Source organism: Heterodontus francisci, chromosome 5 (assembly GCF_036365525.1).
Source record: "Heterodontus francisci isolate sHetFra1 chromosome 5, sHetFra1.hap1, whole genome shotgun sequence".
NCBI classification, from domain to species: domain Eukaryota; kingdom Metazoa; phylum Chordata; class Chondrichthyes; order Heterodontiformes; family Heterodontidae; genus Heterodontus; species Heterodontus francisci.
The window spans coordinates 113,341,037-113,360,351 of record NC_090375.1 but is presented as its reverse complement, the minus strand read 5'-3'; the positions used below and the strand labels follow the sequence as shown (position 1 = coordinate 113,360,351).

General features: G+C 41.1%; 1 protein-coding gene across 4 annotated transcripts in view; it reads right to left on the bottom strand.

The window, feature by feature from the left end:
• mtfr1 (mitochondrial fission regulator 1) overlaps positions 1–19,315 on the bottom strand; it is a 46,155-nt gene that overhangs the window by 12,956 nt on the left and 13,884 nt on the right. For 3 of the 4 annotated variants that reach the window (XM_068030906.1, XM_068030904.1, XM_068030903.1), the window contains 5 exons: positions 16,740–16,784; positions 16,348–16,452; positions 10,505–10,626; positions 7,659–7,900; positions 4,235–4,478 (listed from right to left, as the gene is read on the bottom strand). In XM_068030906.1, coding sequence (XP_067887007.1) covers positions 4,235–4,478; positions 7,659–7,900; positions 10,505–10,626; positions 16,348–16,452; positions 16,740–16,784 — 758 coding nt within the window. Of the gene's footprint in view, positions 1–4,234; positions 4,479–7,658; positions 7,901–10,504; positions 10,627–16,347; positions 16,453–16,739; positions 16,878–19,315 lie in introns of all 4 variants that reach the window. The other variant, XM_068030902.1, reaches the window with a different exon arrangement.

Sequence of the window (19,315 nt, the reverse complement as noted above, 5' to 3'; positions counted from 1 at the left end):
GGAACAGCTTGGCTAGGGATGCGGCAAGTTCTGGAGCACAGGTCTTAAGTACTATTGCCGGAATATTGTCAGGGCCCATAGCCTTTGCAGTATCCAGTGCCTTCAGTCGTTCCTTGATATCACGCGGAGTGAATCGAATTGGCTGAAGTCTGGCATCTGTGATGCTGGGGACTTCAGGAGGTGGCCGAGATGGATCATCAACTCGGCACTTCAGGCTGAAGAGTGTTGCAGATGCTTCGGCCTTATCTTTCGCACTGATGTGCTGGGCTCCCCCACCATTGAGGAAGGGGATATTTGTGGAGCCACCTCCTCCAGTTACTTGTTTAATTGTCCACCACCATTCACGGCTGGATGTGGCAAGACTGCAGAGCTTAGATCTGATCCATTGTTATGGGATCGCTTAGCTCTGTCTATCGCATGCTGCTTATGCAGTTTGGCACGCAGATAGTCCTGTGTTGTAGCTTCACCAGGTTGACACCTCATTTTGAGGTATGCCTGGTGCTGCTCCTGACATGCCCTCCTGCACTCTTCATTGAACCTGGGTTGGTCTCCTGGCTTGACAGTAATGGTAGAGTGGGGGATATGCCGGGCCATGAGGTTACAGATTGTGGTTGAGTACAATTCTGCTGCTGCTGATGGCCCACAGTGCCGCATGGATGCCCAGCTTTGCACTGCTAGATTTGTTTGAAATCTATCCCATTTAGCACAGTGGTAGTGCCACACAACACGAAGGAGGGTATCCTCAATGTAAAGGCGGGACTTCGTCTCCACAATGACTGTGTGGTGATCACTCCTACCAATACAGTCATGGCCAGATGCATCTGCGGCAGGCAATTTGGTGAGGACGAGGTCAAGTATGTTTTCCCCTCTTGTTGGTTCCCTCACCACCTGCCGCATACCCAGTCTAGCAGATATGTCCTTTAGGACTCAGCCAGCTCGGTCAGTCGTGGTGCTACTGAGCCACTCTTGGTGATGGACATTGAAGTCCCCCACCCAGAGTACATTCTGTGCCCTTGCCACCCTCAGTGCTCCTCCAAGTGCTGTTCAACGAGTACTGACTCATCAGCTGAGGGAGGGCGGTAGGTGGTAATCAGCAGGTTTCCTTGTCCATGTTTGACCTGATGCTGTGAGACTTCATGGGGTTCAGAGTCGATGTTGAGGACTCCCAGGGCAACTCCCTCCCTACTGTATATCACTGTGCTGCCACCTCTGCTGGCTCTGTCCTGCCGGTGGGACATACCCAGGGATGGTGATGGTAGTGTCTGGAACATTGTCTGTCAAGTATGATTCCGTGAGTATGACCATGTCAAGGCTGTTGCTTGACTAGACTGTGGGACAGCTCTCCCAACTTTGGCACAAGCCCCCAGATGTTAATAAGGTCGACAGGGCTGGGTTTGCCGTTGTTGTTTCTGGTGCCTAGGTCAATGCCGGGTGGTCCGTCTGGTTTCATTCCTTTTTATTGACTTCGTAGTGGTTGGATACAACTGAGTGGCCATTTCAGAGGGCATGTAAGAGTCGACCACATTGCTGTGGGTCTGGAGTCACATGTAGGCCAGACCAGGTAAGGACAGCAGATTTCCTTCCCTAAAGGACATTAGTGAAGCAGATGGGTTTTTACAACCATCAACAATGGTTTCATGGCCATTAGACTAGCTTTTTAATTCGTGATTTATTAATTGAATTCAAATTCCACCTTGTGCTGTGGTGGGATTTGAACCCATGTCCCCAGAGCAATACCCTGGGTCTCTGGGTTACGAGTTCAGTGACAATAGCACTACACCACCACCTCCCCTACATGTATGCCCGTATGTACCTATTTCCTCATTGAACCTATTAATTTGTGATTTTATTTTTAACCAATTGTTTTCTTCCTCTCAGTTATTTCATTTCCAAGAACTAAATCAAACAATGTCTCTTTCCTGTAGGATTAGAAACATATTGATCTAAGAAGCAGTCTTGGATGCACTCTCAAAAGCGTTCTCCACTTTAACAGAATATTTATCAAAGTCTTTCTTGGAACAGTCAAAATCATTCAGTACCATTACTCTGTTGTTCTTACATATCATTACAAATGCTCTCCTCCATCTCATCTACACTGGCTGGTGGCCTACAATGCACATTAAGATTTGTACTATTTACTTTCCTATTCCTTAAGACAGAATCCAAAAAGATAGTGTTCATACAATCTCTTAATGCACCCATGCATTCTGGTGTTATGGTAGTATCCATTACCACCCATCCCTCAATTTCCTTCTCTCCATCTCTCCTAAAAACATATGTCCAACATGAAGCCACTTTCTTTTTACAGTTACTATTACATATCTCTCCATAGTTAACATTTCTAACTCCACAATTTAATTTTAAATGCTTTGTGCATTCACATGCATATCACTCACTCTCGATTCCAATTCTTTGGCAAGCTTACTCTTGCCCCTTCTTCTGATTTGTTCATTTTCTTTCCTGTTCTTTTCTTGGTCTTCTTGCACTCTTTTTGGGTTCTCATGTTTTTATTTATTCCCCATGCATATTAGTTCAGAGATAAAAATTAAAATGATGCTTTTAATTTTACTCAAATACCAAGTTAGAGACTGTAGAAGCAGATACAAACGTTAAAGTTACTTAGACTTAGGCCAGAATTTTACATCCCCCCCCCCCCCCCCCCCAAAATAGCAGGATGGTGGCGGGGGGGGGGGGGGGGGGGGGGGAGAGAGAGGGGGCGTAAAATTGAGTGGGGCTCAGGGGGCCCTTCCCGATCTGCTCCCACCACCACTTTATGCAGGGCGGCGGTGGCGAAAAACAGCCTGCCCGCCCCAGGTCAATCAAGGCCCTTAAGTGCCAGTTAATGGCCACTCAAGGGCCTCCGCCCGCCACCATGGGGATTTTACCTTTGGCTGGCGGGCAGCCCAGGTCCAAGAAAAGCCGCCTGTTAAAAGTAGGCGAGGGCAGGGGCGGGGGCCCTCCTGATCAGGCACCCTGTGCCTAATGGAGGACTACCCCCCATGCCTGATGCCCCAACCATCCTTGGCTGGTCAGGGCCCGACTGACTGCCCCCAGCGAGGCCCCAAAAACTTTTCTGTTCTCTGTGCTCTCCAACATCTTCCATCTTCAGCTGAGTTGCAGTCCCAGCAGTGGCTACCGCTCCTGGTGGCGCTGCTGGGACAGAGAGCTGCCAGCCCACTGATGGGCTGACAGCTCCATTAAGCGCGACTTGCTGCCTCAATGAGGTGGAAGTCCCGCCTCAAACCAATTAAAGGCTTGGGGACTGCAAAATGTGGTCCGGATCCCCAGGCCAGGTGGAGCAGGTTCGCCACCGACTTTTCAGTCGGTGGACGGCTTCCATTCGCCAAAAGGTAAACTTGCAGCCATAAACTCGATAGTCATAAAACAAAGAAGCTAAAATAGTACTTGGCTGTTAAACAACTGGTTCAGTCCCAACAACATTGTGAAAGAACTTTCATTTTTAATGCTTTTTGCTATCTTATTTTTGTACCTCAATAAGAAAGGGTTTTCTTTCGCCATTTGTTCTTCTTTTTGTTTCTTCTCGTTTTCTTAAAATCTTTGATCATCTTTCCTTTTTTTAAATTTTGCTTTCTGCATTCCCTTTATATGCTGCTGTTGACTTGCTTACAAGTACCAAGCTTAGTGTGCAGCTATCTGACTATTACCTCTGAAGCCTTTAAACACAAGGATTTCCTTCTATTTGCCACCCTGAAACCACCACCACTCCCCCCTCAATTAATCTGCAAAACAGTTTATTTAAAAAATCTAAAATAAAAAACTGAAAATGCTGGAAATACTCAGCAGGTCATGTAGCATCTGTTGAGAGAGAAACAGAGTTATGTTTCAGGTCGATCACCTTTCGTCAGAACTGGAAAAGGTTAGCGATCTCTATTTCTCTCTCCACAGATGCTGCCTGACCTGTTAAGTATTTCCAGCATTTCTATTTTTTATTTCAGGTTTCCAGCATCTGCAGTATTTCACTTTTGTATTTACAATACTTATTGTATAAATAGGGTAACACATCATTTCCACTGTGATGATAATTCTATAATAATGTACAAACTTCACCAGACATAAAGAATAACATAGGTGATGCTTACAAGTCTATGTATAGATTTTATATATACCCCTTTGCTAAAATCTGAAAAGTCTCAGTGGGACAAGTAAAATCTCTTTGCAGTAAATTGGGAACAAAACTAGCCAAGTATAAGTAAAGGAATCTGAAAATACATACTTCTTCACAGATCGTAGTTTCACCTTATCGATGTCTTTTAGAACATCTAACATGTTTGGCATAGTTTGCTGCTTAGGAAGAGCTGTAATGTGACTACCGTCAGCTTTCTTTCTTCTTCTTTCTTTGATGAGGTCAATCGCAGACACACTCTGCTGAAGAGCAGGCGGGGTTGGTAGAGGTGGGGGAGGTGGTGGTAGCGACAGTGGAGCAGCACAAGGAGGAACAACACCAGGCGTCACTGAACCTGACAGAATGAGTAAAAAATGAAAATTGCAGAATCTTAAGTATTACAGTGACTCGGTCATAAAAACGCCCCAACCCGAGTACTGTCTCCATGCTAAATTTTCCGTCGTATCTACAAAATAAATTTTCTACACATTTAATATACAACTATACAGTGAAGTATTACTTCCCCAGGTATATTTATTATCCATTTTATAAACGTACAAAATTCAATAACCTTGTAAAGGGCATGACTTCTGAATTCTATTGCAAATTCAATAGTTTCAAAGTCATTATTTATTAATATTCAACTACTTTGAGAGGGATCAAAAATAAGTGAGAAAGGGGAAAGCAGATACATTTGATGCAGATAAGGGCAGTTTGGAGATTGAGTGGCACAATGGATTAGCTTTTCAGCTCTGGACCTGGGTTCAAATCTAGCAAGACAGCTGGGAGAAAGATCCTCTCTGTCTTGCAAGGGTTCCACATGAAATAAATATTGGTAGTGTCAATCTAGTTCCCAGCTGACATGCTCATAACACAAAACTTCCTAAAAATTCAACATTAATTGACAATCTTAGTAAATAAGGATACAGCTAGTTTACAAAATAGAAACTATCATGATGGCACATTCGGAGTTGCTCCTAAATTAGGCCCAAATTTTACTCTGGCAACCCAAATAATGGCACCCACTCTTAGTTACACTTTCCCTTGCCCATATAATGTTTATTTTTCCCTGCAAGTTGCCAGAAATGCGAGATGGAAATGGCACGATGCCTGTACAGGGAATCTGAGTGAACAGGGCAAGCAACTGTGCACCTCCTTAACCAATCAGATTGAAGAGTTGTGAAATGTACAGCACAAGGTCTGAACAAGAAAGTGTAAATTAGAATCATGTATTCAATGTCAAATCAGGTACAGAAAGAGAAATAAAGACAAGGAAAGAAAGATTGAGAGAAAGAAAAAGACAGAAGGGAAAACTAAATTTTTTTTTAAATCTCCAGAAACAATCAAAACTTGAAGAAATAACCTACTGCACTTGTAATAGTTACTTCTCGGTGCCGGGCAGGTTGACTGGCAGTAATTAATCTTTATCATGTTAAAAGAGTATTTAAGACTGAAATGATCAAGCCCTAACTTACTGCAGTGAGTTATGGATGTTTTTGTAGAACATTCCATGCCTCAACAAACCTATGCATATAAAAAACATCTAACCTTTAATTTGTTTGGTGATAATCCCAACTTTCTGTCTTTCAGTTACCAACTCACTAAACAGTGGAAATAGTTTTTACCCTAATTTGCTTCATCAAAACTTCTTAATTTTTGAACACCTCTATCAGAACTTCTCTTAAACCTTCCTTATTCTAATGAGAAGAGCCCCAGTTGTTCTTGTTTCTCAAACAAATCTTTCAACCCTGGTATCTTAGTGAATCTCTCCTCTCTCTCTCAACTGTCTTAATATGCTACCTAAAGGTGCCCAAACAGAACACAACATTCTAACTGTGACCTACAAAATGATTTGTTACTTCATTCATTTCATCCTTTTAAGTTGTTTGTTCTCTAACAGTCCTTCAACATAATGATTTAAGTGACAGATGCAACAAGAATCACATAGGCTATACTTTTCAAGCCTTAGCGGGGAAATTAGTTGCTTAGTTGAGAGTCTACACCCCCAGGTTAGGAAAGCTGGCAGCTACAGTCAAGGTGCAACATCTGGTGCTCTCAGAATTGTTAACTATCAATCTGTTCAATGTGCAGACACTGCTTGTTAGATGAAGAACTTTACTATACAATTGTAATATTGCATGAATATTATACCAAGTATTATTTTATACAATATTTGTATAATGAATATTTTACACTAATTTAGTACGAGTTGTGGATCTACATTTTGAAAATAAAGCCTGACCAAGGGAGACTAATGTATATGGAGTGTTTCATTAAAAGTCTTGAAATTTAATAGAAATAAGTAAATAGCTTAACAGGGAGGATGAAGCGCGAAGCCCTCAATTTGCACTGGATGCAAGGATCATAGCAATAATTTAAAGTAATTACTGGGAGGACTGGAGAGAAGATATAATAGTAGCATCAAGGTTTACAAAAGTACCATATACCAAAGTTAAGCGGGGATATCATGTCATCACAACAGCCACACTCTAGGGGCTTCCAAGAACTTTACAAAAAGAACAGCATAGATGCTAAGCCATGTGAGAATGAGAAATAACTGAAGACTTGGCTAGAAAGGTTCAAATTTTAAGAACTATGAAATAGAGACACAGACAGAATTCCAGTGAAAGGGGCCAAAATAACTGAAAGCTTTGCCGCTAATGGTATGGTAAACATACGAAACAGATGTCCATTAGGCCAGAGTCAGAGGACTGAAGGATGCATGAGGGAATGCATAGCTGGAGGGTACTAAAAGGATGGGTGGGGGGGGGGGGGGGGAGGAATTAATTAAACCCAGTCTTCAGCTGCATAACTGCCAATGCACATGGAAGGCAGGCTCGAATTGGGAGGTCTGAGAATTGCCAAAAATTGGGCCTCAGGTCTAATTTTAACAATTATAACATGATGCCGCAATCAGTTCCCCCCTGACCAGAGACAGCTTGCCACTGGGGGTATGGGCAGAAGCGGAGTTAGGAATGTAGACAGGCAGTGAAAAGACAAAAAAAAATCTCTCAACTCTTTTTACGGGTTTTGTTCCTCTATTTACTTTATTTTTACAGAAACTTTACAGATTAGGTGAAGTGATAAAATATTACTGTCTGCAGTGTAAAAACAAGTGCAATATGTAGGAAAGCCAGAAGTTTTTTTCTATATGGAGAAGCTCTGCCAAGAAGCACCTTTGTTATTTAGATGTTTTAAGAACTTTCACTTTTAAAACTCAATTCAAAAAACTGTTTGGAATGGGAGAGCTACGGTACGAGAGGAATACATTTCAGTTGGCTGTCCGGCTTTTCATGTCCCTTATTTTCCTTACATTTCTAAACTGAGATAAAGGAACAAGGTCAATAATGATGTCAAAAGGTTTTCTTAAGCAAGAGAAGCTAATGAAATCAGAAGTGGTGATTAAGTGATGAAGATTGAACAAGGAAGAAATGGCATGAGTAGATACAAGAATGTACAAGTAGGTACTGTTTGAAACAGTGAAGCTTACAATAATTTAAATGGCTACCCATTTAACCATAAATATTGTATATACCTGCCAAGAGATTTCTTTGTTCTTGTACAGTCACTATCATGGCAATCTGTTCCCGTAACTTAGCAAGTTCATTCTCCAGCACGTTGATTTTCTCCAGTGCTGCATCACTGGCCATTTTGGGAGCTGTAGGTTCCTTTTCACAATTCCTCAAATTTGGCAAGGAAGCCTGTCTGCTGATGGGCCTTGCAAAAGATGGAATATGATGCTCAGAGATGCCAGCACATTCAGGCTGAATTTCGGATCTAAAAGTACAAAAAAAAGTGATACTGCAAGAAAACTTAATCGGAATTCCAAAAAGGACTATTTACATAGGTACAAATTCCCATACACTTGGATGGAGATAAAGATATTTATTGTTTTATAGATTCAATTCTTAGGCAGCACTGTTCAATTCTGCATTTAAAGAAATTAACTCCTGTATACTGTAACACATTTCAGGGATACTAAAGGACCCTGCCAGTTTGATAATCCTTAACAAAAAGGAAAAAACTGAAGAATTAAAAAAATGGTTTACAAAGGGTTAGCTTAGGTCTGAGAGCTGTAGTCTTTATTGTATTGCCTACGTGAATAAGTGGAATATTGTATACTTTTAAAGTACATAACTATATATGACTTCATTATTTGTAAAATTAGATAATTTTGTATTTTAACCTTAAAGCAAGGTCTGATGAGATGTTCTGTTGCTTTTGAACAGTGCGGATATTATGAAGGCATGCAATAAGCCCAACACACAACAAAAACTTGCATTTATTATATATCTTTAACACAGAAAAAGTCCTAAAGGGAGACAGTGGCCTAGTGGTAATGGCACTCGACTAGTAATCCAGGAAGTCCAAGCTCATGGGTTCAAATCCCTGGTGGAATTTAAATTCAATTAATTTAATTTTTAAAAATCTGGAATTGAAAGCTAGCAGCTCGGGAAGCAACTGCACCATCCTTTGACTCCGCTAAATTTTGAGCAGCTTCTCCAAAGCCATGGAAAATCTACTGAAGAAGTTTTAAAACAAGATGATTATTCACTTCTCACAATGCCAAAGAAATACTTCTGAGCACCCCACTTTAAACCAGAAACAGATAGTAAATGTGTAAGAAGAGTTGAGACCAGAGTTTAAAGGGTTGAGAACAATTTTTTGGAGCCAAGCTTAGAATATCTAGTTATCATCGATTGTTGTAAAAAGCCATCTGGTTTACTCATGTCCTTTAGGGAAGGAAATCTGCCATCCTTACCCACTCTGGCCTACATATGACTCCAGGCCCAGAGCAATGTGGTTGACTCTTAACTGCCCTCTGAAATGGCCTAGCGAGCCACTCAGTTGCCAACGGCGATTAGGGATGGGGCAATAAATGCTGGCCTTGCCAGTGATGCCCCCATGGAAGAATTTTTCAAAAATTTTGCAAAAGCACTATCAGATAAGAGAATATATTAGGGAAGGGTAACTTATAGTTTAGTCAAAGAAGTAGGTTTTAAGGAGGGCCTTAACATTGGAAAGAGATGGAGGCAGTAAGGTTTAGGAAGGGAATTCCAGAGCTTTAGGCCTAGGCAGCTGAAGGCATGGCCACCAACGAAAGAGTGCAGAGAGTGGGGCTGCATAAGAGGACAGAACTGGAGGCTGCGTGGGTTTCCTCCGGGTGCTCCGGTTTCCTCCCACATGCCAAAGACTCGCGGGTTGTTAGGTAAGTTGGCCATTGTAAAAAGATTGCCCCTAGTGTAGGTAGGTGGTAGGAAAATTGAGGGAAGGTGGGGATGTGAGAGGAAAAATGGGATTAATATAGGATTAGTATAAATGGGTGGTTGATAGTTGGCACGGACTCGGTGGGCCGAAGGGCCTGTTTCGGTGCTGTATGACTCTATAAATGTAGAAGTCTTGGAAGGTTGCAGGGCCATGGAGGTTACAGAGATAGGAAGGGGCAAGGCAATAATGGGATTTGAATACAAGGATGAGAATTTTAAGTCTGAATTATTTGTAGACCAGGAGCCACGGCATGCTAGTGAACACAGCAGTGACAGGTGAGCAGGACATGGTGCAGATTAGGATATGGGCAGCAGAGTTTTGAATAAGCTCAGGTTTACGGAGATAGAGGATGGGAGGCTGGCACAACAGTACTGGAACTGTTGGGCTGAATTTTATGGGCCCCCTTGAGATGGGAACGGGAGGGGGGGGTGCTAAAATTGTCAGTAGGCGCAGGCCTAAGTTTAAATTTAATTAAACTTAAATTTAATTGAAGGTGAAGGTGGAGGGGCCCGCCGCCCAGTGGGAGACACCACCAGGTAAAACCTGGCTGCCTCCCAGCAGGGTGGGTTGGTTTGGTGGGGGGGGGGGGTGGGGGGAGCATGTTCCCTCCTTTGAGGACAATCCAGGCCCCCCACCAGAGCAATCACTGCACCCCCCCAACCCCCCCAGAAGACCCCCTACCCCATTCTGTCGCTGGGGCCTGCTTGAATGGCGGTCCGACAGACAGCAGAGGTGGAGTCTCCCCCGCCCCCACTGGGACCCGTCTTCAGAACAAAATTCAGCCTGTGGAGTCTGGAGGCATTTGTAATTTTCTCATCTTGACAGATCATTTACATTACTGTTAGTTTAACAGTGCAAGGAGTTAGTGTCTGTTAGATCGCAAGTTTATATAGTAATTGTAAACTCACATGCCAAGCATTGTAAATTAAAGAACAAAAATATTACTAAGTTTGGTGCTACATTTCTGTGGCGTGTGCTGTACAACCTTATTTTTCAAGACTTATCTGAGATACAGCAGAGCTTCTAACTGGGTTTGGTACTGTATCGACAACACAACAAAAACCATATATGACACATTGCAAGTTTTTAGCAATGGGAAGATGATAAAAATACCTCATCTTGGTAAATGACTCCCCCTGATCACTAACAATCCAGCCTACGTCAGCCAGGGAAGCAACTGCGCCATCCTTTGACTCCGCTAAATTTTGAGCAGCTTCTCCAAAGCCATGGAAAATCTATTGAAGATGTTTTAAAACAAGATGATTATTCACTTCTCACAATGCCAAAGAAATACTTCTAAGCACCCCACTTTAAACCAGAAACAGATAGTAAATGTGTAAGAAGAGTTGAGACCAGAGTTTAAAGGGTTGAGAACAATTTTTTGAGCCAAGCTTAGAATATCCAGTTATTTTTAAACACTGTGTAGCTGAAGAAATCTGCAGTTACTAGGGCACTAGGTTCTTTGGAAAATGCACTGTGGACAGCCTGCTGTAAACAACCTATTTTGTATGAAAAATATCCTTCACTTGGCAGAACTTTACATATCCCAGGCATGGAAAATCAGAGAGATACTTATTCCTTTAATGTTCCCAAGCAAGAACCTTATGATCATACCTCAATGTATTAATATAACTGCTCCTATTTTCTTTTAAGCCCTCAATATTGTTAGTCTGATGTTAGCCTGGAATTTGCTGAAATCATGGTATACAGCATTCCCCCAGCAAAGTAGCTCTAGGAAATAATGGTATGACTAATCCTGGGACTTAGAGTCATAGAGTTATACAGCACAGAAACAGGCCCTTCGGCCTATCGTGTCTGCCGGCCATCAAGCACCTAACTATTCTAATCCCATTTTCTAGCACTTGGCCCGTAGCCTTGTATGCTATGGCATTTCAAGCGCTCATCTAAATACTTCTTAAATGTTGTGAGGGTTTCTGCCTCTACCACCTCTTCAGGCAGTGCGTCCCAGATTCCAACCACCCTCTGGGTGAAAAATGTTCTCTTCAAATCCCCTCCAAACCTCCTGCCCCTTACCTTAAATCTATAGCCCCTGGTTATTGACCCCTCCACTAAAGGAAAAAGTTTCTTCCTATCTAACCTATTAATGCCCCTCATAATTTTGGAATACCTCAATCATGACCCCCCCTCAGCCTTCTCTGTTCTAAGGAAATTATTAATTATGCATTGCTCCACCAATGCTGAAAACACTGAGATGCATTCATAATAGCTTAGCCCCATTAAAAATCAATGGCAATTGTGTATTTGCTGTATTTAAGCCAATCTTCACACTGCTGCCACTTAAATGGAAAAATGGTTCTGAAGACTGGGCAGCTGCATGATTTATACGCTTATTCATGATGGTTTCAGTTGGGATGTTCTTTCTGCTTCTGATGCCTCATTATCCACACACAGTACACACAAGATCAATCTGAAGACAATCCCCAATCCCATTATCATAAATGGAATCACTTTCCATTTCTGTCTGCAGGGGCACTTAGCAGCTGACAAGTCATCAATTAAAGCACTCTCATTGACATTATTATTCCCATTGTAATAAACATTAGGGTAACGGAATATTTCCTGTTACTTTATTGCTGTTGAGATCAGCGCCAGATAAGATGATAAGCATGGATTCAAATTGCCCAACAGTATATAGATATGTTCCTAACCTTTGCAATACTGTATGAATAGGCACAGTAAGCATAATAAAGGCGGCTCACATTCTGTAGAATAGCACGCAGTATTTACCTCAGGAAGCTAATTGTGACCTCAATAAAGTATGAAAAAATAATAAATGGTAGCAGAACTGAGTGCTTATATAGCCCCTTAAGACATTCGCAAATCAATTTAAAAGGTGAGGTGGTGAAATCTGCTTATAACACTATGATGGCTCTTAAATATAGGTTGAAAGTTGAATGACAAATCAATTTATTAAGAATCTCATTAGGGCATCTCTACATATTCTGTTACAGATGGTTCTTGAAATGGGTTTTTACCTTAAAATTAAAGAAATATCAAAAATATTGGGCAACTAAACTGGAGAGGGGGCAAATACTGCAATCTGCCAGTAGAAAATGCCATAATCTACTATATTAATGATATGCAAATAACTCATGCAAACTCGATGCCAATCTAAATTACTTAGTAACCAAACAATCAGTGGGATAAATACATTGGCCATTGGTTACACCACTTCTGATTCACTACTTATGACATTTGGTGCCAATAATATTTTCATTGCAATGATTTCCAGGTCATTGCATGAAGAGCTTCAGAAAACATTTTCTTGTTTTACTGTTCAATATTATTTGAATTGTGAACCATTCCTTCATTTCGTAATTTGGGCATCAGAAAATAAAGGGATGAATTTCCACAGGGACTCTCCAAAACTTCAGGACAAGAACCTGGAATTATTGTGTACACCATTTCCCCCAGCTTTCCAATGCTCTTCCACTGAAGCTATGGGAGGCAACTGGGAAAAGAACGGTGAAAAATCACCCCCAAAGTTTGAGGATGTAAATAGCACTAGAGATGATAGAAATGTGATGTATGGAAAGCTAATTAGATTACTGACATTACAATCACAGCAAAAAGTAGACATTGACTGACTGGATGGAGATAAGAAGGTACAAAATGCTTTGCCAAAAAGAGAGACTTAATAAGCTGGATAGAAGAGTGGCACTATTGGTATGGGATTTTATAATACCATCAAAATGGTAGATAGAGCAAGACCAGAAGCTGCTGAAGCAATATGGAAGTTAGGAGCAACCAAACAAATAACTAGTAAATACTATGAAACAATACAAGGTAAGTGTCAGGCGTGGGATGTTTGGTTGAGTAAGGAACAACTTGCCAAGGTTTATTTCAAAGCATCTTGCACATCTACGACTTCTACCACCTAGAAGTACAAGGGCAGCAGACCCTCAAGTCACACAGCCTTGACTTGGAAATATATCACTGTTTCTCCACCATCTTCTCAAGGGCAATTAGGAAAGGGTAATAACAACTGGCCTTTCCAGTGACGCCCACATCCCATGAAAAAAATAAAAACTTCATCTTCGCAAAACAGAAAGAGGCATACCTTTAAATTGGCATTTTCAAATGAAATTGGTTAATCCTCCTAACTACATAATAATTTAGGCTTCAGCTAAAATGGAATTCACAATGAAGTCAATTTCAATTAGTTTGAGAATTTAAAACTAGTTTTGCAGTTTCTTAAGGTTGGATAGTCTTGTGTTTCATTTATTTTTCTTAAAAAGGCATTTCTTTCTCTCTCGGATATTCCAATGACAATCAGCATCTGATTGGTAACTTGTGCCCAGACCTCTGCTGATGCCACTCCAAAACTGTCTTGATTTGAGGAACTTAAGTACAGTGCAGGGTAAGCCCCCTTCCTCTTAGATTCTGTGTACCTGGACAGATGCACCCCAATCTCAGAGCTTCCCCTTATACAGGACCTGGGGACTTGGAATTCAAAAGGAATCTCATCAAATCTACATTCTAATGCTGTGACTCAGTTCCCTGGGTCTCCATCATGCAACACAACCTAGTGATGTGCAAATTGTTTTTATGTGGTCAGGCTCTTAAAAATTCTTATGTACTTACAACATTCTAAGAGTATTTTGTTTTCCTATCCAGATATTCAAGCTGAACCCTATACAGCAGGGATACAAACATAATGTTCCAAGTAACAGTTGAAGAAATACAATTCTTACATGCAACTCCAAAACAAAAAATTTAGTAAAGCTTAACAATCATAGGCCACTGACCTGCAGCAGGTACACTGCACAGTCCGATCAGAACCTGAACAGAGCTATCAGAAAGAGAGAATAAAAGAGGAAAAAAAGGCTTGCAAGAGACGAAAATAGTCACAGTTGACATTCAGATATTTCTGAATACTTGTGCCAGGTTATTGATAAATATCTTACAATACAGTAAATATATTAGCTCAGAAAATTTAAACAAAAGCATATAGTGTAAAAAAAAATGGAAGATCTGAAGAAAGATGCCAATGTTTAGCACCACCTGAAAGGGATTCCAGCTCTTTGAAGTTTTGTTATATGGCTTAATGAAGGTGGTTTATTTAAAGTACATTTTTACTATTTGATTCATGGTTAAGTCAAAAATCACAGTAATCAACTAAATGCCAAGGCCACAAGCAATTGTTTTTTCTTAAAACATTAGTGATCTTAATTGCAAGGACATTTTTGACAGTTTATAGTACAGATTATAAAAATCAAATCAATAGTCAACAGACAAATATCAGCCTTCAAATGTTTTTAACACGTTCTTCACCCAAAGAATTCAGAGCAGTGCAATGAATATTAGATTTTGGATCAAAATCGATTGTTTCATTTTGTAGCGCTATCTCACATAAGTCAATTACAGCAGAAAAGCAAATTTGTAATTTTTCAACAGCCTAATTGCAAAGATACCAATTTCCTCTGTCATAATGGCTGTGCGAAATCCAAGAGCGAAAGTGTTTGAGAACTTTATAGCTGGTGTATTTTTTGATTAGGATATGTGGAAGGGGTAGAAACTGCAACTTTGTAAAATTCAATGAGTAACATAAAAGTTGTGTATTTTTCAACAAATGTGTCACACTGATTCCAAACAGAAGTTTAATTTTTACTATGCATTATGGCCCGTGCAAGATACCTTTAACAAAAATACTAAGAGAACCAGTTAAGCCATTCAAAAGATAAAGACGAAAACTATTGCAAACCTTGAATAAAGGAATATTTTTAAATTATGGGCCTGAAATTTAAAGCAATTTCCCATTTCAAGGCTAGGTACAACTACTATAGAAAGACAATTTCTCCTGCGTCCACTTTTACTAATTTAGAATACTGGAAAACAAAAATTTGCTTGTCTGTGTGACGCCAAACCCAAAGCACAAAATCCAATTTATATTCACCCTAAATATTTTACTAGCATCACCAATCAGAAGAAAATATACCCAGATTTTTTGAGACGACATGCCTAAAAATCCCTTATTATAATGGAACAAGTACAGATCCCTCGAGTGACACGTATAATCTATTGCACCTTTGAGTGTAATATGTCAGTTGTTCTCAAACTTCATTCATTGAAGGACCCCTTTGCAAATGGATTAGTAATCCCTGACCTCCCCCCTTCTAAATTATAATACTATACACTACTCATAATATGAAACTGCTACAACGTAAAGAGAGTTCTAAAAATGCTTTTAAGAAAACAGGTATTTACCTTCAGATATAAGTGAAATGCTTTTCACTGCAGACTCTGTCTATCCTTGTGCACCCTCCTAGCTGAAATAGCCAGCGCACTCTGCACTGCACATATGGCTCGTATTTCACATTATTTCTGGGAACTCTGGAAAGTCTCTATGGACACCAGTTTGAGAACCTCTGTAATAAGTAACCCCCACCCCAGTAACAGAATTCACTTTTTATAGGTCCAGAGTACACTTTAGAGAAAGGTTAAAAGGATGAGTGGATAATCCTGACTTTAAATTTCTGCTCTTCACGTAATTTTCTTTAACTGCACCACATAACAAACAACTGTATGTCAGCACTGAAACACAATTACTTCAAACCAGTTGTACAACATTACAAAAAAAAAAAATCTACAAAATAATCTGAACACTTGAATGCATTAACTGAGTCCCTAACTTTCCCTCCACCACCTTCCCTGACAGAGGACTGCCATCTCACTCCTAGTCATCTGTCAATACTATTCCTGAGGTAGCCACAAGAACCACTAAATTAACTGAATTACCAATCTCTGATTTTTCACTCCCAATCACAGAGAATCACAGGTACAAACCAGCTAGCACTGCATTCTGCCACTAACACAATGCAAAAATGTTTTAAAAAATCTTCACGTTTCTCATTTACCTTTACATTTGTGATCAGTTCTTTATTTACACCACTGAGGTAACTAATATATATTTAAACAAAGATTGTTTACCTTACCTGAAAGTCAACTCTAGGACATGGTTTAAGAGGCAGGCTAGAGCCTATTCTTCGAATAATACTACGAGATGAGCCATATGGTTTATTTGTCCAAAACGACTGCAACTAAAAATAATAATAAAAAAAATTAGAGAATAGAACCCAAGTGAAAAATTATCAGCTGCAAATGAATGTTCGAATTACTGACATATCAAATTGTAGAAAAATTCTCTATGTAATTTAAGATCAAAAGATTACCAACAAGTGCAGAACAAATACAGTGGCAGGCCTGTATCCTTAGTTTGTGTTCAGAGCTACGTATATAAAGTTTGTTTACTTAGGGAATCCTCAAAGCAAATTTACATTTTGTTAGTTCAAAGTTGCCAAGAACAAGAGAGAAGTATTTAACTTACTGAATCCAGGTCCATTCCAGCATATCCCAACATTATCCTAATCATCTGAATGAAGAATAAAAACATTAGGGCTGCATCACAGCTTTGCAATACACGTTAATTAGGAGGCTGGAAGCTTTACGTAGTCCCATAGTTTAACTGAAGGAAAGATATAATATAATCAGATAGCCATATACAGTCATAAATATAATTTGAAAACAAAATCATGAAAGACATTCTTCACTTTTATTTTCAACCAATAACAAGACAGTTCAACTTGTAACAAATAAAAGCTATTACAAAATACATATGCTGATGGCTGCTGAGCAAAAAAAAACACTATCTGAAGGTGTATTTATAGTAGCACCGTAACAGCAATGCAAAATGATATTGCTTTGGCCCTTAACATCCAATTAACACTAGAAACTGAAACTACTTCAATGGTGCTCAACTTTGTTAAAGTCATAGGCCTGAACTTTACGCTCCTCCACAGGAATGGGCTGATGCCCGGGGGTGGGGGGGGCGCAAAATTGAGTGGGAGGCAGGGATGCCCTTCCCGACGCCTTCCCACCCCCACTGCAATTTTACTAGAGGTGGCGGCGGCAAGACATGACCCAATCAAGGCCCTTAAGTGGCCAATTAACTGCCACTTAAGGGTCATCTCCCACTGCTGCTGGTATTTTACCAGCAGTTGGCAGGCACCTCAGGCCCCCAGAATGCTACCAGGTTTTACCTGGCAGCCTCCTTGTGAGCTGGGAGGGGGGGGACCATCCTGATTGAGCACGCTGCGCCCCACAGAGGGGCCCCCTAATGAAGCACCAACCAACCCCACTGAAATAAAGTCCTCCTTCCTCCCAACCACCCCCCCACCCCATTGCCTCGCCAGGGCCCGGCCAATTGTCCCCAGTGTGGCCCCAACCACTTGCCTTTCTTCCGGGCCTGGCGTTCAAGGTCCTGTTGTAGCTGGGTGCAGTCCCAGCAGTGGCCACCACTCCCGGTGGCGTTACTGGGACTGAGAGTTGCCGGTCCGCTGGTTAGCCAGCAGCTCTTGGAGGCGCGACTTCCTGCCTCAGGGAGGAGGAAGCCCCACCCAAGTCGAAATAAGGGCCTGGGCCACGTAAAAGCCTGGCATAGCTCCCAGGCCCAGCGGAGGCGGGCTCACCCTTGACTTTCTGGCTGGTGGGCGGGGCCTCCCGCCAAACACAAAATTCCAACCACAGTCATTTACAGCACAGAAGGAGGCCATTCAACCCAATGGAGTCCATGCCAGCTCTCCACGGAGCTACGCAGTCAGTCACACTCCCCCACTCGGTCCCAGTAGCCCTGCAAGTCTATTTCTCTCAGGTGACCATCCAACTTCCTCTTGAAGTCATTGATCGTCTCTGCTTCCACCACTCATGGGCACTGAGTTCCATGTCATTACCACTCACTGCATAAAAAAGTGCCTCCCTATACTTCCCCCCGCCAATCCCGTGTCCAAAACCTTCAATCTGTGTCTCCCAGTCTGAGTACTATTTGTTAATGGATACAAATAGTATTTGTATTCAAATACTATTGAATAGTAGTTTTTCCTTGCCTAACTTTTCTAAGCCTGTAATTATCTTATACATTTCTACTGAATCTCCCCTGTTCCAAGGAGAACAAACCCAGCCTCCCCAACCCAACCTGCAACAAAATTCTCCCATCCCTGGAACCATTCTGGTAAATCTCCTCTGGACCCTCTCAAGGACCCTCACATCCTTCCTGACGTGTGGTGACCAGAATTGGACAAAATACTCCAGTTGGGGCCTAACCAGAGCTTTAAGGTTCAGCACAACTCCCCTGCTTTTGTACTCAATGCCTCTATTTATGAAACCCAAGATCCCGCTGCTTTACTAACCATTCTCTCAATATGTCCTGCCACCTTCAAAGATCTATGCACATGCACCTCCAGGTCTCTCTGTTCCTGCACACTCTTTAGAACAGTGCCATTATGTATATATCGCCTCTCCCTATTCCTTCTGCCAAAATGCATCACATCATATCTCTCTACCCATTCTGCTAGTCTATTTATGTCCTATTGGAGGCAGTCCATATCATCCTCACTGTTTGCCTCACCTCCAAGTTTGGTGTTGTCAGCAACTTTGAGATTCTACTCTGTATTCCAAGATCCAAGTCATTTACATATATATATCAAAAGAAAGCAGTGGTCCCAGAACTGACCCTTGGAGGACACCACTGTCAACCATTCTCCAGTCTGAAAAACAACCATTTACTATGACTCACTGTTTTCTGTTGTTAAGCCAATTTTTTAAAATCCAAATGGACAATGTCCCTCCTATTCCATGAGCTGCAATTTTCTTAAGGTACCACATAAAAGGCTAGTTATCAAATGCTTTCTTAAAATCCATATAAACATTCACCCCATTCCCTTCATCAACCTTCTCTGTCACTTTATCCAAAAATTCAATTAGATTACTCAAGCATGATCTTCTTTCCTTTATAAATCCATCTGGCTATCCTTAATTAACTTGAACCTCTAAGTGTCCGTGTATATTTTCCCTGATCATTGTTTCTAAAACCTTATCCACTGATGTTAAACTAACTGGCCTATAGTT